Raw genomic sequence first — 27,032 nt, 5'->3', positions numbered from 1 at the left:
TGTATGAGGCCAGTTTCCCTACTGGACTTTTATTGGCTCTGAAAGTAGACATTTACTCCTTAAAAGGAAGCATACCCTTCCAGTCAAAGCCTTAGTAAAATAACCACTTTCTCCAATTGTATCCTGTTGCAAAGGAAAAATGGACTTTTATTGCACTGATGCAAACGACTGTATTGCCATAAGAATATTCACAGATAGGCTCTAAATTCTGGAGGAACCAGGCATAGAGAAACAAACATGCTGCAAATTTTGATCATAGGAGTATGGCTTGCTTAATTATTAAAGGCTGTAAATAGCTCCAAGTAAGTTTCCTTGACTCTGAAAAACAAAACGAGGATCAGCAGTATCTCAAGCAAAAGTCAAAAACGTTGCTTCAGCTTTCTGAGTTCAGTCCATTTAGTTCTTGCTTCACTTCATATATTCATGAACATTTCAGCTGTTTATGAGTCCTGTATATTTTCTTTTATTCCAATGTCACAATCTCCAAAGTTATCAGAAACCTGTGTTTAAGAGCATCTATTAAAGTTTATAGCTCATTATAAACCATCTTTGAAAAGGATTAAAATAAAACAATTGTCTGTGGATAGCAAAATGTCTAATGTAGTTACAGTTAGAAACACGACTGACAAAGACATTTGGTTATCTCTGTAGTTTTTAATAACATAACTTTAATTATGATTGATGGCATATACTTAGACATTAGAATTTTAGAAATTTTATACAATTTTGGAATATATATTAGCGTTATTTGCCAAGATATAACCTAAAGAAGATTGAGCATCATTTTGGCAATTCCATGTACTAAACCTGTCAAACAATCCTGTTTACCTCTCTTTTCTGGAAACTTCAGGGCCCTCTGAAGTATTCAAAAAGACAGGTGCCAGGGAAGACACTTTTGATACCGAAGTTTGATTTTGGGAAGGCTTTTAAATACATTTAAAGCACTTGATAGTATGAAGTATAATTGCAGATTACCATAGACTATTTATTTTGCCAAATGATGACTCAGAAATTTTAAATAAGCAAAAACCTTTTATATCCCTTTACCAATTTTGCCAAAGAGCAGATTAGTGCCTTAGGAAAACCTCATTATGTTTTTATTTCAATGCTTAATTTACAGAAAAACCATATAATAACCTTTTTTGGAATTTAGTCAGTATGTTCACATAGAGAACCTTTAATGCAAGATTAAATTCTACAGTTTTTCTACCACTTCGTTGAACCTTCAGCTTTTTCCTAATTTAACTCAAAACAATCCTTTAACTCTAAGCAAAGGTTTACATTTCCATGCCTTCTTATAACCTTTTACTAAAAAACACATTTTACTGTTCTTACACACGTGAACTAAAAGGTACACTTTACTGTTCTTACACACCTTGCATGTAAATCTATTTCTAGTAGTTTCAATTAACTCTTAAGAATTTTAACTTTAAGGTAAAACTTGGTAAGTTGCTTTAATTGTGTGCTAAGTAGCCAAGGTTTGCCTTCTTAATTAAGGGTGAGGTTAGTTCCATATGTCCCCAGGCCTTACCAGTTGTGAAGCCTGCATGTCATATAGTTCTCAAAACCCAAAAAGCAGTTTGTAACCTTAAAACACTTAGCAAATCTTGCATCTGACCTGCATTTTACCAATAGTCTTTAGGGTTGTTTTTATTTCTTAAAGATTAAAGTCACGTGAACTAAAAGGTACCACAGCTTTTAACTTCCCTTAAAAAAAGTATGTGATCCAAGTGCTTGTCTTTCTTTACGACAAATTAATTAGAGCTCTTTTCATAGACATCACACACAGTACATACATAGGCAGAAAATTCAGTTGCTGGGTGGGGTCCTTTAAGAGAAAGAGCTAGGAAAACATGCAGATACTGAACCAGAGAGGGCTCATCCCCTAAGGCAGTATTGCTAAACAAAGCCTTACTAAACAGTTATGCCCCCAGGATGTAAAGCAAGATGGATCGGCACAAACCATACAGACATACAAAGTACACCAGATTGGCCACAGCCCAAGACTCACCCCACAAATCCTTTTTCACAATTAAACCTTTACAGAAAATGTGAACTGTGTTAGTTGAGGGGCCTGGTCTAGTAAAGTGGGGGAAGAAACTTTAAGGGTAAACTGCTGACGGGGTGGAGAAGAAGAAGGAGAAAGAACATGTAAAAATGCCTGGGGAAGAACCTCTTATTCTTATGCAAGCTGTTCTCCACCAGGGAGGTTAGTTCAATTACTGTCTAATGGAGTAAAACTCTTTTGCTGGGAAAGGGAATGGCTGTGGTGGCTTGTGGCTGGGAACCAGCCAGCCAGCTGTTCAGGCCCCCGGTGCCATGTGTCCCAACCCTGTCAGGGAGCAGGGAGCAGGGAGCATCAGGAAGCTGGTGCTCACTTGTCTGTCCAGAAAAAAAAAGGAAAAGGCCATGAAAGGCCTGGGATTCATGGGGGTTGGGGGCTTGTGTTCCCCCACCCTCAGAAGTCCAAGAATGAAAGGCTTAGAAGCAACGGTGAGAGGTTTTGAGTCCCCATTTCACTCACTGCTTCTCAAGCCCCACATTGGGTGCCAAAAATGTTGCAAGACTTTTCCTTAGTTCAGCTAAAGATGGGGTTTTTGTCTGTTCCACAGCCATGAAAATTTAGGCTCACATGGTTTAAAAAGGAGTAAAGCAAGGTTTTATTGGGCTTAAACAGGAAAAAGGGGGAAACAGGGACTCTTCCAAGGCCAGAGTCTCTCTGCAAGAGCACCTCCTGCCTGGCAGTTTGAATCCCAGTCTCCACACAGGAAAAGGAGGGGCCAGGCTTCTCCCCACCACAAATGGCATGAACTTCCCAAGGCTCCACCCTAGTGGGCCAGTGCCAGGGTCTGACCTGTAAACCTGGGCTTGCATGATGTACACTGAAGAATAACCTACATTTAGTCGGCCTGACAGGCAGATCTCTTGCCTTCAGTCCTACTTAGGGGCTCTGCTGCCTCAGTCTGCAGTGTTGCCTTGATCAGCCAGCAAAGTTTGAATTTATTTAGTACAGATTAAATGACAAAGGTTGTACCAGAAGGTAATTAACATGGTCGATCCCCGAGAGAGACATCCTGCCTATGAATGATTCAAGGTTACTTTTAGAACCATATGAGTAAACAAGCTATTTAGATAAACTCTTCTACATTCCTTTGTTATTTGCTTTTCTGCATTAACTCAAGGTCAAGAGGATTAGGCTGCCTTCAGCTAGAACTTTTACTGAAACTATGCAAACCTCTTAGCCTTCCAGGAAAGTTTGTGACTATTTCTTATACTTTTATAATTTCTCCCACCATCCTGACTGAACCCCCACAGGCAGGTGGTTGAAGTTTCTCCAGGGACCCCCTCCCACCTGGCTATCTCATTAAGGACACTTAATTTAAAGGATGTGAGAGAACAGAGGAAAAAATACAAAAGTGAAATGAAATTGAAATAACCAGATCATCTATAAGAGCAGATGCTCTTAAAGTGTGGTTTTGGGACCAGCAGCATCTGCATCTGCATCACCTGGGAACTTGTTAGAAATATAGATACTCAGACCCACCCAAGACCTACTAAATCTGAAACTCCAGGAGTGGTGCCTGGGAGTTTTGCGTTTTAACAAGCCCACTAGAGGATTTGATGATCATTAACATTTGAGAACTACTCTACTGGAGCCTCAGGCTTACTGCTCTATTGTAGCCACTGGAAAATCAGAAACATTCAATGATCTCTAGTGTTTTATTTATAGTATACCCCTTCCTTCAAATATTTACATTGGATTACAGTAAAAAAATGTTTATACTAATGCAGTTGAAATAGAAATAAAAATCCAAAGCCCTGAAGGAAGGAAATTAGCACATTCAGCTCGAAGACACAATGCTTATTGTGATGACTCATTAATCAGAGCAACCTGACAAACAAGGTGAAAAGGAAGTATGATGGGTTTAAGTTTTAACAAGATTAATTTCTAAAATAGATTTTTATCACCTGAGACCTTTAGCAGAGGATAGTATGTGGCACAAAATGCAAGGTCATCATAGGTCTACAGCAAATGCAAAATATGTTGGGTTTCATTGGAAGGTTGATGCCATACATACAAAAGCTGGTGATTAATTTATGATCCACCACAGTTCTGGTAGCAAAATTCAACCATAGTCTTCTTTTATAATACATTTTATAAGCATAATAACAAATTACTTCTTATAAAGCACCTTTTATGCACCAGGCACTACACAAAATAATTTGCATATATAATTTCATTAAATTTCACAATCATCTATGAAGTAGAAATTATCAATTTACCATGTCAAAGATGAGGAAATTTAGAGTCAAAATGAATAAAGAAGTGTTTTATTAAGAACTGTTAACCTATGAGAAAAAAAAAAAAAAGAGCCTCTTAACTCTTTGGAAAATATAATCTACACTCCCACATTAATTTGAACACTAAATTGCTCATAACTTCCCTGGATTTTGCCTCAATAATGTTGCAATTGTTTAAGTAAATAAAATAAATACTATTTATGCTCTTAAGTGTGAGTCTTTTAATGAATCTGTTTATCAGCCTGTAGTTTAAAAAATTTTACCAGAAATTTACCAAAAAGAAAATTAGTATACAATATAAATAAAAATAACCTTAAAATCAACTGATAATAAATAATAGTATAAGAACTTCTCTGAGTTTGCAAACTTCTAGGTATGAATCAAAAGAACATTTTATCAATATGAACTACATCAACAGATACTAAAAGGCAATGAGGTATGACAATCAAAAGCATGGAGTTTGCAGCCAGCCTGCCTAGACTGAAATTCTAGCTCTGCCATTTACCATATATGGGTTACCTCTGGCAAGTTACTGTACCTTAATATGCCTCAATTTCCTCATCTGTGAAATGGAGTAATAGCAGTATCTACTCATGTGGCTATTATAAAGAATCAGTAAATGTGCAAAAAAGTAAACAGTACAGGGTCTGGCTCAGAATAAACTGTAAATAAATATGGACTGTTATTATTGGCTCCAGACCAAGTCACTAAAGATAATGGGCAGAAAGGGGAATCCTTTTTAAAGCTGACCTGGAGAGTTCCCTCTTATCACTGATTATAAAAATACTAAAATTAAGTTTTATAAGTGACCCCAGATAACCAGTCTCATAATCATCCATATTCTGTATCTCAAGCTGTACACAGAATAACAGTATAAATTTTAGGACAGTAAGCAGAAAAAGCTTTCCCTCCATGAGCTTTTTCAGAATAGTTTTTCAATAGTGAGTTCTGAGAACACATGTTCAGTCTCTGGCTCCTTGCCTAACACTGGACCTCTCCTCTTCCTCGTCATGTGCTTCAGTCTGTTCCATTGCTGAGCTGAAATTTTATCTAAGACACTAAATCTCCACTTTGGTTGCCATTGTTGGCAACTGTTAACAAAGAGTTGTTTTTTTGCTGAATGTGGTTGACCCCCAAGGCAATAAGAAAGCCATCACTGTTAACGGATCTGGTTTCTATCTAGTGAAGCTGTTAATTAAATCAAGTCCTACAGGACATATATTACAACACAAAGGTAACAATAATGCCTTTCTTAAAAGAAAAAAAGCACATAAATCAGACTTTCCATATCTTTTCCTCCCGCCTACAATTCTCACCTCCCAATCCTTTCACTTCTCTGGGGAAGGCCAGTTTAATTTGAAAGTGTCTGGTTTTCCTAATGTCCTCTTATCAATTGAAACTCTTATCTTAGAATTAACTATTTACTTCCTTGTAACTTTTGGTTCCAGCTCTTGACTTTTAATTACTCAGACCTTCACTGAGTTCCTATTATTATCTTCTTTGCTCAGCCTTACTGCTCTGTCATTTTTGTCTTTATTTCTTTATTTATAACATTGATTTTTAAAATCCAATGTTCTAAAATTGAATTTCTCTTTTTACTATATTTTATTTTTATTGGACTCATTCCAGTGCAATGAGCTTCTGTGTGATACTGTCAAGTTTTTATAACAAAAAAAATGCTAATATGTACCTTTGCCATATGCTAATCATAGATTATTTTCCAAACCTTTCATTCATGAGCATGAGGAATAGTTAGCAAGTGAAAGCAAATATCTTATTAGAAAACAAAGCCTTCATATGGTTGTATTATGATACTTCAAAAGTAACGCTGCTAATGTTACATTTAAAATGCTTATAAAGATTTCATTCAAAAGTGAATATTCACTAATGCATACATTTTTATTCATTCAAATATTTTGCCCTTCAGCATTTTCATTGTTAAAAGTTAAATACAAGCTGTATAGAATCAAAGCACAATAGTCCAGAAATATTCCTTGGTTCTCTCAGTTTTCACTAAATGATCATGATGTTTAAGGAAAGAAAAAAAAAAAACTCATTCCAGTCTCTAAGTTATCATTACAAAGTTCTTCTTAGGAATTTTGCTTAGGAAATTCATTTTAAATTAATCATAGAGTTATCATTTGTACTTCACCAGAGATTCAGGTCAACGAAAATCATTATATAGAAAAATATATCTAATTGTGAAAATTGTCAGTTACTGCTTAAACAAAGACTCTCTTAAATTTTTCTAGGTTTTATATAATTTAGATATAACTTCAGATCTATAGATAATACTGTTTTAAAATATATAAGTAGAGATCACCTACACTGTCCACAAGATATAATTAACAATTTCTCCTCTACTTATAATCCACTTATTTTTAACTAACATGAAAGTGGAAGATGTATTTGCTTTTCTAAACAGCTTTATCATTAAATAATACTCAGTAAAGAAACATATTTTGAAGGAAGAAAGTGCTTCTAGTTCTACAGGTGTCTGTAAACTGCATCTAAAAAATTCAATAATTAATCTAAAGGTAAGTGGAATTTTAAATGGAGTGAATTTCCAAACTATAATAACTTGATCTTTCCAGGGAATAGTAGTGCTCTCTGAGTTAAGGACTAAGGTTGTTCATACCCTAGGGTACCACTTAACAGATCTAGAGTCCCCTCTTGATGTTATCAGGGAAAGTGAAGTGAATGTCCTTTTTGGATTCTGAATTGAAAATTAGACTTCCTCTTTCTTTTTTTCTTCCCAAGCCCTGCCGTGCCCTCCACACCCCTCCCCTCCCCTCCCCTCCCCTTCTCTCTCTCATGCCTTGAATCTGCCAGGCTTATGGCACAGCAACTACCTTCATCTTTATTCCCTGACTGTAGCAAGAAATATAATTTCCCCACAGAAACCCTGTGTCATGTGCAGGGACTGTTCAGGAGCTACAACAACTCTCTTCTCCTCCCCTGCATCCCTCACCTACTCCAGCTGACTCATAATATCCTCCTTTCTCTCTGCCCTCTCACCAGGTCTCCAAGGGATACCAAGAGCACCACTCATGTTCTAGCCACCTTCTTTCTCATTCAGCATAGACAGTTTAATTTGCCAGTTTTTAAAATAGTAGGTGAAACACATTTTGTTCTAGAGTCTAAATTTTATAAAAGTCACATGTTCATTGTAAAAGCAAAGACAGAGATGAAAATAAAATATCAAATTTATTAGCTACTTGGATAGGTTGGATTGCTTGAAAACATTTACTGTTATTAATATTGGTTAATTTGGGGGCTATGGAGAATAAGCATTTTTTGTAAGACTCCTCAAAAAGGCTTAAAATGTAATTAATGAATTGCCTGAAGTCCATGAAAATTATAGATTTATTTATCCACCAGAATTCTGTCCCATTCATTTACTTGTATTGGAATAATTTGATATATGTGTTTAAGGTTCTCCTAAAGGAAAACCATCAGGAGTAAAAGCACCAGTAAAGAAATCACCTGCTGACTCTACAGAGGTATCACCTGTTGCAATAGTGCCTCAACTACCTAAGCCAGGATCTGAAGAATGGGTCTATGTGAATGAACCAGTTCCTGAGGTATGGCCATTTAGAATCAAGCTGGAGAAAGAATCCATTCTTTCTCCTGCATACGGTAAGATTCACTGTCATTTGCAATAGCCTGAATGCCTTTTACAGCAGGTAATATATATCTACCCATCAAAAAGCTGAGAAGATTTTTTTAGAGACTACTCAATGACCCATATCTCATCCTCCTACTTGAGTTTCTGAGTCATGCTTTGAACTGCTATTGAGTGTTAAAATGGGGGAACAAATGGGTTCTGTGAGCATAATTTTCTTCCCAGTGACACAGAGATGCAGATTCCTGGCAGAATGACTTCCCCAGAACACATATCCAGCAAACTTCTAGCTTTTTATCATTTTTTAATACCCCCATCATAACGCTTTTATATGAAGTTTAACCTTTGACTTTTTAGAAGCAGAAGAATATTTTTGAAGCTAACTAAACCCGTAAAAGAACAGACAGCTATCTGACCTGGGAACATTAATGGCTATGCTATTGTAAGGTAAGGTGTCCCAGGGGAGTGCTGGAACTGCCCAGCTCAACCAGCAAGGCCCAGCTGCCATCTACCAGTTTTGGTTGCTTTGACAGATGAATTCTCAGGAAGTCCACAGAATGGTCATTCCTTTAAAACTTTTTAAATGACAAAAAGCTTTTCAAAAGTCAAGGTCTCCTTCTTCATTCCAGTCCCCAGTGACCTCTCACTCTGATGAACTCAGCAGCGACCATCTGTGCCAGGCATTTGAGACCCAATTATGAAATGCAGAAATTGTGTTGTTGTTATTATTGAGCTTTCCTAGGGATACGTCTTCTCCCCCAATTAAACTGTAAATTCTTTGGGGAGGGTAGGAACATGGAATAATTCACCGTATTCAACAGAAACACAGTGCAGAGTATGTAACAGATTCTTGATAGGTTTCTAATTGATTAGTTAGCATTGAGAGGGAAATTAGAATAGAAGAAAATATTTTAAAATGATAACAATAAATGGTATAATTATGGATGTATATAATTGACCTCACTCAGCCAAATAGAAGCTACTTTAATGTATATATTAACATTAGTATATGTAGATTCAAAAACGTATCATAGAAGCAAGATATAGAAGTGGGTGTTGGGAATGAGATAAAATTAAAATGATATGATATGGTAAGTGATGGGGGGTGTGGGGCAAAAACACCTAAATTCATTCCTTAACTCCAAAACTTGAAACCTTTGAAAGAAATAACTCTATAGAGACAAGAAAGAAAGAAAGAGCAGGAATTTTTTTTTAATTAACATTGAAATATGGTAGATGCTCCATGTAGATCTTCTGGCATTCAGGATTCTATAGAAAACATAATTTGAGGAGAGTGGAATAAAAGACTATTTAAAAATGTGGAGGCAATAAGTATGGCAACCTACAAGGATTAGATTGTTCCTTCCCCTCCAACAAGGGACAGCTGGGGGTCACTACGGCCCTAGGCTGAGGAGGCACAGAAAGGGAGTAGATCCTTGGGCCTCAAGAGGACTTCTGCACTTAGAGGGCCATCTGACAGGAACTGTGGCCTTCCCCAGAAGGATGCAGGGCGACCCCGCAAATAGGAGCAGAAAAATACTCTGGCCAAGAAGATGGAGAGCCAGGGAGTTTCCTGAAGTAGCTTACATGCCTTAGCCTCCCCAGGCACTAAGCAAGGTGAAGGAAACTGATGTGGAGAAACACAGACAATGTGCAGCACAAGACCTCTCGTTTCCTAGGAAAGACCAAGTAGCAAACACCTTTTGCTACAGCAAAGCAGGCCAGTCTAGTTCGTTTCCACTCCAGACTCCCCACACGTAAACTGCCGAGTTTCCCTGCGATATGGTTTGGCTTGTCCCTACCCAAACCTCAACTTGAATGGTATCTCCCAGAATTCCCACGTGTTGTGGGAGGGACCCAGCAGGATTGAATAGAATCATAGGGGCCAGTCTTTCCCATGCTGTTCTTGTGATAGTGAACAAGTCTCACGAGATCTTTTCCTCCCAGTCTCAAGTATGTCTTCATCAGCTGTGTGAAAAACAGACTAATACGCCTGCCAAGAAGAGGAAGACAAATGCCCAATTAAACTTGGATTTCAGTTAAACAACAAATTTAACTAGGAATCCTGTACTGTATCTGGTAACCCTGTTTCCAGACCTTCTGACGGCCCAGGTCAACCTTACTTCAATAGATAAATGGAGGGAGATACAAAATAGAGGCTGCTTTCATATAGCATTCAGGTAGCAGCCAAATGTGAGGAGAGCCTGGGATCTCCTACATTTGCCAGCCACAAGGGCAGGTGCAGAGAGAACGCAGAAGGTGGTTAGATGAGAAGTCTTTGCTTACAGCCTGTGGAATCACAAGAACAGACTTCCAAGCCCGGGACTCCATGAAAGAGGCAGCCATACCTCGGGGGCCCACTTAGTGCCCTCAATCACATTCAACCAACCTGTAGCAGCACTCCTCCCTGAAACTGGGCCTTATGCTCGGTTTGGAAACCTGTCCTTCTTCAGGAGGCTGCCAGACACAGGTCTCTTCTGCCAACAGTGTAACTCAGATTAAAGCAGAGCTTTTGATCAGTTCTCTACTGGCCTTGCTGACAATTTCAACATTCAAAATATAGACAGGGGCTATGGAGGGCTTTTGCTTTGGATTTAGTACCGACTAACAAACACGTACAGTTAGGTAAATGGAAATGATGAATAATTTAGGAGAAATTATTAATAAAGGCGGTGCAACAGTAAAGGAAGGATCTGGCAGAACATAAGAAGCATGTGCCCTAGTTATCAGGAAAGCATATTTCAAACCTGTAGTGAAATCATAATCAGATTCTAAAGGGCAATAAGGCTCTAAGAGAAATGGATGGTCTCCAGTAAGAAGAAAATTTGCCCTTTAAATCCCAATTATGTACCAAAGAAACGAATGTAATCCCATGGCATTTTGGGGGATGGGAAAGGCACTCAAAAAATTAGAGAACATTATAAAAGGAGAGGAATTTAATGAGTATCTAGCCCATCATAGGCATTCAAATGTTGAAAGAATACAGTCAAGAATATGTGTAGATGTCTTTGCCAAAAACAAAAAGATTTTGTAGTTGCGTTGTCTAGCAAGTTAATAGAAGACTGAAAATGGAAACCCAGCTTGGGTAACCTGAACTCGTCTTAAATGAGAAAAGAAAGTAAAATTAATTAATAGTAGTAATAAGGTTTTGTGAGTTCTACAGATTTGGTGGACTCTCTTTAAGATAAAAAGCCCAAAATTGCAAATACAGAATCCGTCATGAAGTGAATATTTATTTAGAACTGATTTCAGTTAAGAAATATTTTTTTAACCGGAAGAAACAGACAAGTACCACAAACACTTTTCAGGTGCCCAGTACACTTCTGTTATTCGATGTCTTTGCAGGTCTTTACACATGATAATGATTTTGTAAACGCATCTTCCTATAGAGAGAACAGAAAGATAATTTAGGCTTCCCTCTAGCAAGGTTCATTGGAATTTTTGGTATTGATAGTTAGAACATTTTCTTTTAGCTTCATAACTCATTATGGAAGGAAATGTGACAGAGAGGAAGTCAAATTGGAAAAAGGTAGAAGACCTGACCAGTGGTGCTTCAAAATAAACCTGCTGTTCATGTGAGCAAAGTACTCCTCTCAGGAACTTGGATGATGCCTATGTAAAGTGAGAACCTCTGAAACTTCGGAGAATACCACCTTGGCTACTGAATTCCTACTATGATTTGTGTTCTCTAACAAAGGGAAAACTATTTAATTGTAAAGTACAGCTCTGAGCACCTCATTGCATCACATAAGTTCAAGTTCCCAGACTCAGAAAAATTACATCTCAGGGACTGGAAGAACCCACAGATATGACATTATCCACAACTTAAGGAAATCACAGAGAGTACAGGGGATTTCAGAAAACTATATGCAGATAAATGACTAAATAGGCAAGAAAAATCAATGGGACCTAGTAACATACAGACCAATAATTTATACATTAATCCTTGCTGTAATTTAAGAGCAAATTATTAAACACATGCCTTCTGAGCACCTATAGGATATAAAGATGATCATTTGGAGCCTGCACAGCAAGAATAAGTCCTGTTGAGCTGACCCATTGCTGCCGTAGCCTTGAGAGCAAGGCTGGATAAGTGGATTGGGAATACTAGAGGCACAGTATCTCTTGAGTTCAAAATACTATTTGACAATTTCTTTATGAAATTATTATAGAGAAATGAGAGCTGCCAGCAGGATGCTAATTCAATTAGACCCATTCTTAGGAGGTAGCTCTTCATGTATGCAGTGTTGATTAATGGATTGAAGTTCACCAGGAGGGAGATTTAGTAGTGTGCTTTTTCAAAATGGTCTTTAGCACCACTCTGAATATCACTTTCTCTAAGAGAAATTATGACAAACTACAAACCAGAGAGAGAAGTAGGTCAGGAAAGGGTGTTGAAATGTTAGAGGGGCATCAAAAGAATTGTAAATGTTTAACTTAGATAAAAACCCTTGAGATATGGTTAGACATAAGATCTTAGATTTTTAGAATTAGTTGGAGCCATAGAGTCTCCAAAAAAATTAATATGATGATAAAACTGGGTTCAGATGAGCCTACTGACATCCTCATTAACATTTATTGAGCATCCGTTATGTGTAAATGCTGTACTCAGTTCTGGGAACGCAAAAGAAAGCAAGCTGCAATTTCTATGCCCAAGTTTCACTTCCCACAGTACAGTACAATGAGGTATTTTGAGTAAGAGAAAGAGCCCACAATCACATAACTTTTTTCCAGTATATTGTTATAATTGTTTTATTGTATCAGTTGTTAATATGTTACTGAGCCTGATTATAAATTAAATTAAATTATATTATAGGAATGTATGCATAAGAAAAAGCATAGTACATATAGGGTTTGGTACTATCTTCAGTTTCAGGCATCCCCTGGGGGTCTTGGAACATATCCCCCCTGATAAGTGGGACTTCTGTAAGCAGCTAATTACCACACAGTTTTGTAGTTTCCTTTGTAACAAGACTATACACTGTTGTAACAACATAGAGAAGGGAATAATACATTTTATTTAGAATATCAAAAAAAGGCCCCCACTGCAGATTTCCTTTTAAAGTATCAGTTCATTGGGTAGGGAATATTATATGAAGAGAGAATCCTAGTCTGAGAGATTGGTTCAGTGCATCACAAGCAAAAGGTTTGAGGACACAGCTTCAGGAGGCAGCTGACAGGAAGGCAGGGCCAGATTTAGAAGGATCTTAAAATCTGTGCTGAAGTGTTTGGACTTCATCTGTGTGATAGTGGGAACCATGGAATGTTTTTCAGCAAGAAAGTAACATGTTGGAATCATTTTTACAACAATAACTCAGAGAAACAGAATGAATTGTAAAAACAAAACAAACAAACAAAAAAAAACAGAAAAAAACATGGGTTGTGACTGCTCTATGTTCAAATCCCAGCTATGTCACTCAGCATCTACATGACCTTGTACAAGCTATTTAACCTCTGTTGCTTCAACTGCCTCATCTTTAAATAGTAATAGAAACCAATCTTTTAAGTTGTTGTAGGAATTTAATGAGTTAGCCCACATAAAGCCCTTTGAACTGAATCTGGCACAAAGTAGGTTCTCAATGAGTATTCACTGTTTTAAGAATAGAAAGTAATTCAAGGATATTGAAAGAAATCAGAAACCTCTTGGGAGGCCCCTGTACTGCTCTAGACAAGAACTGATAGGGCTTGAATGAAAGCAACAACATAGGGAAAGAGGGAGGAAGAAACAGAATCTGGGAATGGTTCAGGAAATGGGTCTTACCCACTCCTCAGATGTCATATTTCTCCAGTCCTACTTTGTTTCACCAAGCCCTACAAATGCAGGACACTAGCCTGCATTCATCTTTACATATGCCAAGAACATTCCCGCCACAATGCCTTTACACCTGCTATTCCTTCTGCTCCCCTAAATTAGTGGTGTCCAATCTTTTGGCTTCCCTGGGCCACGATGGAAGAATTCTCTTGGGCCACTTGTAAAATACATTAACACTGATAGTAGCTGATGAACTAAAAAAAGAAAAATCACAAAAAGTCTCATGTTTCAAGAAAGTTTACGAATTTATGTTGGGCCACATTCAAAACTATCCTGGCTGCCTGTGACCCACAGGCCATGGATTGGACAAGCTTGCCCTAAATCTTCCTTCTCTCAATGCCAACTGCAATTCTGCCTTAATGAAGAGGCCTTTCTTGACCACCCTAAACAAAGCAGCACATCTGTCACTTCACAGCTGTAGTATGTGAATTGCTTTTTTTTTTTTTTTTGAGATGGAGTGTCACTGTGTCACCAGGCTGGAGTGCAGTGGTGCAATCTTGGCTCACTGCAACCTCTGCCTCCCGGATTCAAGTGGTTCTCCTGCCTCAGCCTCCCAAGTAGCTGGGACTACAGGTGTGGTGTGTGCCACCATTCCCAGCTAATTTTTGCATTTTTAGTAGAGACAGGGTTTCACCATGTTGGCTAGGATGGTCTCCATCTCCTGACCTTGTGATCCACCAGCCTCAGCCTCCAAAGTGCTGGGATTACAGGCATGAGCCATTGTGCCCAGCTGTGAATTGCTTTTTTATTGGCTTATTAAGTTGCCTAGGTCTTTAGTACTTACCTGCTTACCTATTTTCTTAATTACTTATTCTTCACTGTTTCCCATCTTTTATCAGAATATAAGCTCCTAAAGCCAGGAACTCTGCCTTACCTCAAAATTTCTAGTCCCTAGAACAGTACCTACCTACATAGGGTGACCACTTAGTGGATAATTTTTGGTTGGTTTACTCATTGTCCTGGACATAGATAATGATAGAATGACTTGGACCCAATGACTTGGACCAGATCTCATGTATCCTGAATCCCCTTCTAGCTCTCTCCTCATTAAGGATACCAGTCTTTGAATATCTGACAGGCTGCCATAGAAAAGAGTATATAGTCTGTCCTTCTCCAAAGAGAATAGCTAGAACTAAGTAGAAACTACAGAAAGACAAATTTCTGCTCAACAGAAAAAAAAGTTTTCCAGTAACATGAGTTGTGCAGCATTGAAGGAGGCTGCCTTGAAATTCTGTGCTTGATGCATACATGAGGTCCACAGAGAGATTAGATAATATATCTCTAGCATTTGGCATTTTTTGATTGGAGAGGAAATTAGCCCAGATGACCTCTAAGGTCTCCATGTGTAACATCTAAATAAATGCACAGCCAATAAGGGAATAATGAGTACAGCAAGTATATATTAAATATAATATAGATCCTCAACTTTATTCAGTTAGATTATTTCTTGGTTTTGATTGTTTTCATTATTAAAGAAAATATAAAAGAAACTTTCTGATTTTTATGATGCACACAGTAATGAAATAACCTCCTAAATGTAATCAGAGAAATAACTAATCACCACCTTGACATGAACACTAGGTGTTCTCCATGCTAGGCAGTTTTCTAACGGAGACAAATTGTGTCACCTATGATTATTCAATTTATTCATTCAATAACTATTCCTTTAGGGCCTGCTACATCCCAAACATTATGGTAATTAAAGAAAAGATGGTATGAGAGGACTTCAAAAAGCTCGTGAAAATTAAAAGATAAAAATTTTTAAAAAACCTTATTTCTCAATGTGAGCTTCAACTTTAAGACATCTTTCTAGGAGATAATACCAACAATGTGGTCCATCCTTAAGGAAATGAGGATCCTGAGAATTGAACCATGCCAATGCAGTCTTTTTTATATTACTTATTAAATAAAAATAAGTACCTTTATGGATATCTTAAGAGTAGGAAACGAAAAGATAGATGGAGCCAAATCAAGAATGTAAGTTGGATTGTATTAGTTCATTTTCACAATGCTATAAAGAAATGCCCAAGACTGGGTCATTTATAAAAGAAAGAGGTTTAATTGACTCACAATTCCACATGGCTGGGGAGGCATCAGGAAACTTACAATCATGGCAGAATGTTTAAGCAGGCATATATTACATGAAGGCAAGTGAGAGAGAGAAAGAGAAAGTATGTGTGTGAAGAAGGAACTGTCAAATACTTATCACATCTCATGAGAACTAACTCACTATCATGAGAACAGCAGGGGGAAATCCACCTTCAGGTTCCAATCACTCCCACTAGGTCTCTCCCTTGACACATGGAAATTATGGGGATTACAATTTGAGATGAGATTTGGGTGGAGATACAAAGCCAAACCATATCATGGATGCCTAATGATTTCCCATCAAGAGTTTTACAAAATTGCCCTTGTTTGATGAGGGAACTGAGCAGGAGAATTGTTGTGGCGGAAAAGTACTCTCTGGTGAAGTTTCTCAGCTGTCTTTCAGCTAAAGCTTTAGCAAACTTTCTCAAAATACGCTTATAATAAGTAAATATTATTTTTCTTTGGCCCCTCAGAAAGTTAACAAACAAAATGCCTGGAGCATCCCCCAAAAAAACTGTCGCCGTGATCTTTCCTCTTGACCCAGTCTGCTTTGGCTTTGGCTGGACCACTTCCGCCTCTTGGTAGCCGTTGCTTTCATTGTGCTTTGTCTTCAGGATCACACTGATAAAGCCACATGTCATCTCTTATTACAGATTCTTTGAAGAAATGTTTTTGAATCTTGATCTCACTTTTTAACAATTTCTATTGAAAGCTTTGCTCTTGTCTGCCGCTAATCTGGAGACAATGGTTTTGGCATCCATCGAGTGGACAGTTGTCTCCACTTGAATTTTAGTCAGAGTTGTGTAAGCTGAACCAATTGAAATGTCTGTGGTGTTGGCTATTGTTCTGCTGTTAATCACTGATCCTCTTCAGTGAGTGCACAAATTGTTATATTTTTTTTTTTTGGAAATTAATGTGGAGTGGTCTACTGCCACAGGCTTCATCTTCAACATTGTCTTGTCCCTTCTTAAGATCAGTTATTCATTTGTAAACTGATAATTTCTTTGGAACATTGTCACCATAAACTTTTTGTAAAGCATCAATGATTTCACCATTCTCCCTCCCAAGCTTTACCAACAATTTGATGTTTGTTCTTGTTTCAATTTTTGCAGAATTCAAGTTGCACAGATAGGGGCCTTTTCAAACTGATATCTCATCTTTCTCAGTGTCTCAAACTACATCCTATTGAGATGTGTTCAGACATGTTATAAAAAACTGTGCATAAATTTTGAATTTTTTGAAATTTTGAAATTTTGAATTTCAAAATTCACACATAGTTTTTTCATACTATGCATTTATCAGAAACTTTTTGAAGATTCTGCTTATAATGGTGAACAAGACAATCATAGATTCTGGCTTTATGGGACTGCCATTCTAGCAGTGAGTGCAGACAAATAAATGATGTTATAATTAACATCATCAGTGTTATGATGGAGAAGTACAGAATACTAAGGAAGAAACTCAGAACCTCTGTGGTTAACCATGAAGACTTGTTGGATCTGGGAAGGATTTCTGGAATAAATATTTTTTCTTTTTGAGATGGAATTTTGCTCTTGTTGCCCAGGTTGGAGTGCAATGGCATGATCTCGGCTCACTGCAACCTCTGCCTCCCAGGTTTAAGCAATTCTCCCATCACAGCCTCCTGAGTAGCTGGGATTACAGGCACACGTTACCACATCCCACTAATTTTTTGTACTTTTAGTAGAGATGGGCTTTCACCATGTTGTCAAGGCTGGTCTCAAACTCCTGACCTTAGGTGATACACCCGCCTCAGCCTCCCAAAGTGCTGGGATTACAGGCATGAGCCACTGTGCCTGGCCCCTCAATTTCTGGAATAAATGATATCTGGGCTGAGACATGAAGAATTATTTGGAATGTGAATTTGCTGGAGTGAGGGGCGTGGAGAGAAGAGGAGCAAAAGTCTCACAGGGAATGCTTTAGATAGCTGCAGTTGCATTTGACCTCCTTGCTTGCAACTGTTCTTTTGACTCTATTATTCAGAAGAACTTTCATTTTGAAATAACACTATCTATACTTTACCATTTAACAGGAAATGCCTTCGTTTTTAGTACCTTACTGGGAACTAATAGAAAATTCCTATATAAACACCATCAAAACAGTACTTAGGCATCTGAGAGAAGACCAGCATACTGTGCTTTCTTACTTATATGAAATTAGGTAAGTAAACTTTCCAAAGTCATAATTTTACAGTTTATAGGCATGTCATATAAAATTCACCTAATTCTCCTTATGTCTACAGAACAAGTTTCCAGGCGTTTCTAACATGTCCAGATTACAAGCAAGATTTTGTAGCTCAATGGCAGGCTGATTTCAACTCCCTTCCTGATGACCTGTGGGACGATGAAGAAACAAAGGCTGAACTACACCAACGAGTGAATGTAAGGAAATTGTGACCTGTTGGGACAGGGCTAGCACACTTTAGTATCTTGTCCTGCAAAACCCCAACTCATTTGCTCCTTACTTTTGTGAGGTACAAGGATGAGAAAGAAAATGGTTTGAACTATTGAGCAGATAACTTTCAAGATCCGTGGATTTTCCACACTTTGAGTTTAGAATGAGAATACCATGGCAATACTTCTGAAAAGAGGGGCCAAAATCCACAGTGCAAGAGCATTCTTGGCATCAGTCCTGCAGATGTCTAACCCCTTTGTGAGTCTATATAACAGTGTCTATGCCTGGTGTTAATCACATTCCTGTCTTGAGCACAGTTATACATTTGGTTGATAGCAAGAAGGGGAATGAGGGAACGTCATGAAAGCCTAGAATTACCGCTCTTAAATAGATCTCTTAAGGGCCGTTACTGAATTTTACACATTATCTCCAGCAAGCACAATTCCTGGTGGTGCTCCAGAAAGCATAATGACAAGCAGATTTTCATAAACTCCTGAATGAAGTATATTATCCTGATGCTTTAGAAAGGGGCGTCTAATGTACAAAAAGCCTCATTTCATTCTCTTACCCTTCCTCTTTGGCTTTAAACTGACAGATTCCCTTATCACATCAGAGGGACACCTTGCCACTACCTTAAGTATAGATTACTAACAGTCAAAACTGATTTTTACCTAAATATTGATTTATGTAACTAAAATATTGCTGATCTCAAACCCACGCCCCATTCATTTGCTTAATAAATACTTATCGAGCATCTATTATGATCCTCACACTATTCAAGAGACTTGTTCAGCAGTGAACAAAATAAATCTGTGATCACAGGGTGTTTATATCCTTGTGCCCAGGTGACACAGAATAGGCAATAAACAAACAAACATACAGTTAGTGTGTCCTTAGTAATAAGAGCTATGCCGTGAACAAGAAAGCAGGGCAGGGGAAAAGGAACATTGGATGTACCATTTTGTAAATGGTGGCTGTGGAAAATCTCACTGAGAAGGTGACATTTGAACAGAGTGAGAATAGAAGTGATTGGGTGAGCCATGTAAATATTTGGAGAAAGGGTGTATGAGGTGCAGGTGAAGCAAGGGCAATGACACTGAAGGGAGAGGATAATTGCTGTGTTTGAAGAACAGCAAGGAGGCTCATGTATCTGGAGCCCAGTGAGCTGGGCAACAGTTGGCTGATGACAGGGTCAGAGAGTCTGTAAGTAACCAGGTTACCTAAGGCCTTGGAGGTTATTATGAGAATATTGCTATTGATCTGAGTGAGATGGGAAGCCTTGCTATCTGGTTTTAAAACAGTCTACAGTAGAGTAAAAACAGGAGGAAGGCAAATTGGAAGACCAGATGGGAAGCTTTTGCAATAGAGGCAAGACATCACTGTGGCTCAGGAGATAGGGTGGGTGCTAAAGGTTTTAACCCAATAGGTATTCAAATATCCAAGTAAAATTGAAGTGTTTTGCCTATTCTTTGACATTCCTCAAACAGTAATTAATATCTATATAAACCCTTTAACGTGTTCTGTTTTCTTTTTCCCTACCTATTCATAAAGCCAGCCTTCCTGTCTACTAATTTCCCCATGTTAGTAAGGTGATTATTGGCAGAGAATGAGAAGGTTTGGGACTTTTTTTCTCTAATTCCAAATGCAACATATGTTTGTTGTAGATAAATTAGATAATAAGAAGCAAAATTTAAAATGACAAATCCCAAATAGTAAAAGGTGGCTGCTACCTTGGTGCACATCTGCATGTCTTTCCAGCTTGTTTTTACAAAAACTTGATAGCAAAGTATGTATTGTTTTGTAACATTCTTTTTTATTCATAGAACATGTTTTCTTTTTCAATAAACATTCATCTACACCATCATTTTTATTAGTAAACAATATGACTAGTGGACTATATCATTTATTTTACAGATTTCCATGTTTAGTCACCATGTTATTAACAAAGTTTCTTGAGCATCAGTGTTTTATTACAGAGAATTTTATGGTAAAATTTCATCCAGCTAACTATTGACCACACCCTTAATTATTTCCATAGGCAAATTTATATACATAAATATATATAACTGCACTTTAGGTTCTGGGGTACATGTGAAGAACATGCAGGACTGTTGCATAGGTACATACGTGGCAATGTGGTTTGCTACCTCCATCCTCCCATCACCTACATCTGGCATTTCTCCCCATGGTAACCCTCCCTAACCTCCCTATTTCCGACTGTCCCTCTTCTATTCCCCCATAACAGACTCCAGTGTGTGAGGCTCCCCTCCCTGTGTCCATGTGTTCAACACCTGCCTATGAGTGAGAACATGTGGTGTTTGATTTTCTGTTCTTGTGTCAGTTTGCTGAGAATGATGGCTTCCAGATTAATCCATGTCCCTACAGAGGACACAGACTCATCGTTTTTTATAGCTCCATAGTATTCCATGGTGTATATGTGCCACATTTTCTTTGTCCAGTTTATCATCGATGGGCATTTGGGTTGGTTCCAGGTCTTTGCTATTGAAACAGTGCCGCAATGAACACATGTGTGCATGTGTCTTTGTAACAGAACGATTTATAATCCTTTGGATATATACCCAGTAATGGGATTGCTAGGTCAAATGGAATTTCTATTTCTAGGTCCTTTAGGAATTGCCACACTGTCTTCCACAATGGTTGAACTAATTTACACTCCCACCAACAGTGTAAAAGTGTTCCTATTTCTCCACATCCTCTCCAGCATCTGATGTCTCCAGATTTTTTAATGATCGCCATTCTAACTGGAGTGAGATGTTATCTTGATGTGATTTTGATTTGCATTTCTCTAATGACCAGTGATGATGAGCATTTTTTCTTGTTTGTTGGCCTCATAAATGTCTTCTTTTGAAAAATGTCTGTTCATTTCCTTTGCCCACTTTTGAATGGGGTTGTTTGTTTTTTTCTTTGTAAATCTGCTTTACTTATTTGTAGATTCTGGAAATTAGCCCTTTGTCAGATGGGTAGATTGCAAAAAATTTTTCACATTCTGTTGATTGTTGGTTTCCTCTAATGATTGTTTCCTTTGCTGTACAGAAGCTCTGGAGTTGAATTAGATCCCATTTGTCAATTTTGGCTTTTGTTGCCAATGCTTTTGGTGTTTTACTCATGAAGTCCTTTCCTATGCCTCTGTTCTGAATGGTTTTGCCTAGGTTTTCTTCTAGAGTTTTTATGGTGTTAGGTCTTATGTTTAAGTCTTTAATCCATCTGGAGTTAATTTTAGTGTAAGGTGTCAGGAAGAAGTCCAGTTTCTGCTTTCTGCCATAGCTAGCCAATTTTCTCAATACCATTTATTAAACAGGGAATTCTTTCCCATTGATTTTTTCTGTCAGGTTTGTCAAAGAGCAGACAGTTGTAAATGTGTGGCATTGCCTCCAAGGCCTCTGTTCTGTTCCATTGGTCTATATCTCTGTTTTGGTACCAGTGCCATACTGTTTTGATTACTGTAGTCTTGTAGTATAGTTTGAAGTCAGGTAGCGTGGGCCTCCAGCTTTGTTCTTTTTGCTTAATATTGTCTTGGCTATGTGGGCTCTCTTTTGGTTCCATATGAAGTTTAAGGTGGTTTTTTTTTTCCAGTTCTGTGAATAGGGTCATAGGTAGCTTGATGGGGATACCACTGAATCTATAAATTACTTTGGGTAGTATGGCCATTTTCACAATATTGATTCTTCCTAACCATGAGCATGGAATGATTTCCATCTGTTTGTGTCCTCTCTTATTTTCTTGAGCAGTGGTTTGTAGTTCTCCTTTAAGAGATCCTTTACATTCTTTGTTAGTTGTATTCCTAGGTATTTTTTTCTGTTTGTAGCAATTGTGAATGGCAGTTCATTTTTTATTTGGCTCTCTTTAAGTCTGTTATTGGTGTATAGGATTGCTTGTGATTTCTGGACATTGATTTTGTATCGTGAGACTTTGCTAAAGTTGCTTATCAGTTTCAGGAGATTTTGGGCTGTGATGATAGGATCTTCTAAATATACAATCATGTCATCTGCAAATAGAGACAGTTTGACTTCCTCCTTTCCCAACTGAATGCCATTTATTTCTTTTTCTTTCCTGATTGCTTTGGCTAGAATTTCCAATACTATACTGAATAGGAGTGGTGAGAGAGGACATACTTGTCTAATGTTAGATTTCAAAGGGAATGCTTCCAGGTTTTACGCATTCAGTATGATATTGGCTTTGGGCTTGTCATAAATAGCTTTCATTGTTTTGAGATGCATTCCATCAATGTAAGGCTGGTTGCCTTGCCAGGAGTCAAACGGACACATTCATCACTCTCCATGCCTGATAACTGCATCATCACCTGAGCTCATTATCTGGCTTCCCCACAAAGCTTCCCCGCACCTGCCTCTGCATACCATGCCCAAGCCCACGGTCAGCACTAAATTATCCATCCAACCACCAACCCGCTGTTAAAAAAACCCTGCAGAGAAACTTTTCTAAAAGAAGCCCCACTGTTCCCTGCCCCGTACGCCCCCAGCAGGCCCGTGTACCCAAGGTCCTGCCCACCTACCAATGGCAGCCACTTCCTACTTTAACTCCATGTACTTCCTGCTCCTCAACAGCCAATAGAAATGCTTTCTCTTTGTTTCCCCAGTAGTCAATCAAGGCCCACTTACCCAAAGTCCCGTCCACCTACCAATAGCAGCTAGTTTCATGTACTTCCTACTCCTCAACAGCCAATAGAAATGCCTTCTCTTTGTTTCCCAGTAACCAATCAATTGCCTGCACACCCCATAAAACCCCACGCCCTGAACAACTAGGTGCCACTTCTCTGGCCCCTCTTGGACCACTGAGGTTGCCTGGGAGCTGAATAAATTGGCTTCTCATCTTTTTTCATACCTGCCTCTGTTTCCTCATTTTATCTCGGCAATAAATCTTACAATCAATACCTAGTTTATTGAGAGTTTTTAGCATAAAGGGGTGTTAAATTTTGTCAGAGGCCTTCTCTGCATCTATTGAGATAATCATGTGGTTTTTGTCTTTGATTCTCTTTATGTGGTGGATTACGTTTATAGACTTGTGTATGTTGAACCAGCCATGCTTCCCCAGGATAAAGCCTACTTGATTGTGATGGATAAGCTTTTTGATGTGCTGTTGTAATTGGTTTGCCAGTATTTTATTGAAGATTTTTGCATCTATGTGCATCATGGATATTGGCCTGAAGTTTTCTTTTTTTGTTGAGTCTCTGCTGGGTTTTGGTATCAGGGTGATATTTGTCTCATAAAATGATTTGGGAGGAATTCCCTCTTTTTGGATTGTTTGGAATAGTTTCAGAAGGAGTGGTATCAGCTCCTCTTTGTATGTCTGGTGGAATTTGGCCATGAACCCATCTGGACCTGGGCTTTTTTTGGTTGGTAGGCTATTAATTGCTGCCTCAACTTCAGCCCTTGGTATTGGTCTATTCTGAGTTTTGAGTTCTTCCTGGTTTAGGCTTGGGAGGGTGCAAGTTCCAGGAATGTATCCCTTTATCATTTTTTATTGCATCTATTTGAGTCTTCTCTCTTTTCTTTTTTATTAATCTGGCTAGTGGTCTGTCTATTTTGTTGATCTTTTCAAAAAAGCAGCTTCTGGATTTATTGATTTTTTGAAGAGTTTTTTTATGTCTCTATATCCTTCAGTTCTGCTCTGATTTTAGTTTTTTTGTGTCTTCTGCTAGCTTTTGTGTGTTTTTGATCTTGCTCCTCTAACTCTTTCAATTTTGATGATGAGGTGTCGATTTTAGATCTTTCCTTGCTTCTCATGTGGGGATTTATTGGTATAAATTTTCCACTAGACACTGCTTTAAATGTGTCCCAGAGATTCTGATACATTGTGTCTTTGTTCTCATTGGTTTCAAGGAACATTTTTATTTATTCATTTCATTGTTTATCCAGTCAACATTCAAGAGCCAGTTGTTCAGTTTCCATGATGTTGCACAGTTTTCAGTTAGTTTCTTAATTCTGAGTTCTAATTTGATTGCACTGTGGTCTGAGAGACTGTTTGTTATAATTTCTGTTCGTTTGCATTTGCTGAAGAGTGATTTACTCCCAATTATGTGGTCAGTTTTAGAGTAGATGTGATGTGGTGCTGAGAAGAATGTATATTCTGTGCATTCGGGGTATTGAGCTCTGTAGATGTCTATTAGGTTTGTGTGGTTCAGATCTGAGTTCAAGTCCTGGATATCTCTGTTAATTTTCTGTCTCACTGATCTAATATTGACAGTGGCGTGTTAAAGTCTCCCACTATTATTGTGTGGGAGTCTAAGTCTCTTTGTAGGTCGCTAAGAACTTGCTGTGTTTCTGGGTGCTCCTGTATTAGGTGTGTATACATTTAGGATCATTAGCTCTTCTTACTGCATTGATCCTTTTACCATTATGTAATGCCCTTCTTTGTCTCTTTTGATCTTTTTTGGTTTAAAGTCTATTTTATCAGAGACTAGGATTGCAGCTCCTGCTTTTTTTTTGCTCTCAATTTTCTTGGTAAATCTTCCTCAATCCCTTTATTTTGAGCCTATGTTTGTCCTTGCATGTGAGATGGGTTTCCTGGATACAGCACATCGATGGGTTTTGACTTTTTATCCAATTTGCCAGTGTGCGTCTTTCGAATGGGGCATTTAGCCCATTTACATTTAAGGTTAATATTGTTTTGTGTGAATTTTCTCCTGCCATTTTGATGTTAGCTGGTTGTTTTGCCCATTAGTTGATGCAGTTCTTCATTGTGTTGATGCTCTTTACCATTTGGTATGTATTTGCAGTGGCTAGTACTGGTTGTTCCTTTACATTTAGTGCTTCTTTCAGGAGCTCTTGTAAGGCAGGCCTGGTGGTGATGAAATCTCTCAGCAATTGCTTGTTCGTAAAGGATGCTATTTCTCCTTTGCTTATGAAGCTTAGTTGGCTGGATATGAAATTCTAGATTGAAAGTTACTTTCTTTAAGGATGTTGAATATTGGCCCCACTCTTTTCTGGCGTGTAGGGTTTCTGCCGAGAGATCTGCTGTGAGTCTGTTGGGCTTCCCTTGTGGGTAACCCCTTAAAGGGAAGCCCACCAGACTTTCTCTTTGGCTGCCCTTAGCATTTTTTCTTCATTTCAACCCTGATGAATCTGACAATTATGTGCCTTGGGGTTGCTCTTCTTTAGGAATATCTTTGTGGTGTTCTCTGTATTTCCTGGACTTGTATATTGGTCTGCCTTCCTAGGTTGGGGAAATTCTCCTGGATATATCCTGAAGAGTGTTTTCCAGCTTGGATTCATTCCCTCCATCACATTCAGGTACACCTACCAAATGTAGATTAGGTCTTTTCACATAATCCCATATTTCTTGGAGGCTTTGTTCATTTCTTTTCACTCTTTTTTCTCTATTCTTGCCTTCTCGTTTTATTTCATTGAGTTAATCTTCACTGATATCTTTTCTTCTGCTGGTTGATTTGGCTATTGAAGCTTGTGTATGCTTCACAAAATTCTCATGTTATGTTTTTCACCTCCATCATGTCATTTATATTCTTTTTTTTAAAAAAAGGAAGAAAGAGAGAAAGAAAAGGAATGAACAAGAAGAAAAAAGAGGAAGAGGCAGAGGGAGAGAGAACAGGAGTGTTGCTTAATTGCCCAGGCTAGAATGCAGTCTAAAAATGGGTATTGAAAAATTCCGTTATACCATCAATTATGCTTAATAATGGCCAACCAATATTCCATTTAAACCTGTGAGTAGGTGTGATGTGGTACTGATAAGAGTGCATATCTTGTGTGTTTAAAGTGGAGAGTTCTATAAACGTTTATTAAGTTTACTTGTTCCGGATCGGAGTTCAAGTCCTGGATATCCTTATTAATTTTCTGTCTCTTTGATCTATCTAATATTGATGTTGAAATCTCCCACTACTACTGTGTGGGAGTCCAAGTCTCTTTACAAGTCTTATGTATCCTGTATTCGGTGCATACACAACCAGGATCATCAGCTCTTCTTACTGTATTGATCCTGTTACCATTATGTCCTCTTTTGATCTTTGTTGCTTTAAAATCCATTCCGTCAGAGGCAAGAATTGCAGCCTCTGCTTTTTATTTATTTAATTAATTAATTATTCTCTCCATTTGGTTGACAAATCTTTCTCCATCCCTTTGTTTTGAGTCAACATACTGATAGGTTTTGGCTGTATCTTTTGATTGGGGGATTTAGTCAATTTAAATTTAGGATTACTTCCATTTGATGTTAGCTGGCTATTTTGCTGATGTAAATTCTTTATTATGTTGATGCTCTTTACTTATTGGTGTATTTTTAGAAAGGCTAATACTGGTTGTTCCTTTCTATGTGTAATGCTTCTTTCAAAGCTCTTGTAAAGCAGGCCTGGTGGTAATAAAATCTCTGAGTACTTGCTTGTTCACAAAAGATTTTATTTTTCCTTCACTTGTGAAGCTTAGTTTGGCTAGATATGAAATTCTGGGTTGAAAGTTCTTTTCTTTAAGGATGTTAAATATTGGCCCCCACTCTCTTCTGGCTTGTAGGGTTTCTGCTGAGAGATCTGCTGTGAGTCTGATAGGCTTCCCTTTGTAGGTAACCCAACCTTTCTCTCTGGCTACCCTTAGTATTTTCTCCTTCATTTCAACCCTGGTGAATCTAACAATTATGTGCCTTGGGGTTGCTCTTCTTGAGGAATATCTTTGTGGTGTTCTCTGTATTACCTGGACTTGAATATCGTCCTGCCTTGCTAGGTTGGGTAAGTTTTCCTGAACAATATCCTGAAGGGTATTTTCCAGCTTGGATTCATTCTCTTCATCACATTTAGGTACACCTGTCAAACGTGGA

At 38.1% G+C, this 27,032-nt stretch overlaps 1 protein-coding gene across 14 annotated transcripts in view; it reads left to right on the top strand.

Annotated features, from left to right (window-relative positions):
- The window catches only part of SPEF2 (sperm flagellar 2), a 206,853-nt gene that overhangs the window by 108,243 nt on the left and 71,578 nt on the right, over positions 1 to 27,032 (top strand). For all 14 annotated transcript variants that reach the window (XR_004739958.3, XR_004739959.3, XM_078365609.1 and 11 more), the window contains 3 exons: positions 7,738 to 7,886; positions 17,878 to 18,005; positions 18,088 to 18,226. Coding sequence is in view for 12 of the 14 variants with exons in the window: in XM_078365609.1 (XP_078221735.1) it covers positions 7,738 to 7,886; positions 17,878 to 18,005; positions 18,088 to 18,226 (416 nt within the window). In the remaining 2 variants the exon portion in view is untranslated. The remainder of the gene's footprint in view (positions 1 to 7,737; positions 7,887 to 17,877; positions 18,006 to 18,087; positions 18,227 to 27,032) is intronic.

Source organism: Callithrix jacchus, chromosome 2 (genome assembly GCF_049354715.1).
Source record: "Callithrix jacchus isolate 240 chromosome 2, calJac240_pri, whole genome shotgun sequence".
In the NCBI taxonomy this organism is placed as follows: Eukaryota; Metazoa; Chordata; class Mammalia; order Primates; family Cebidae; genus Callithrix; species Callithrix jacchus.
The sequence above is the reverse complement of the archived record's forward strand: the minus strand, read 5'-3'. Positions and strand labels throughout refer to the sequence as shown.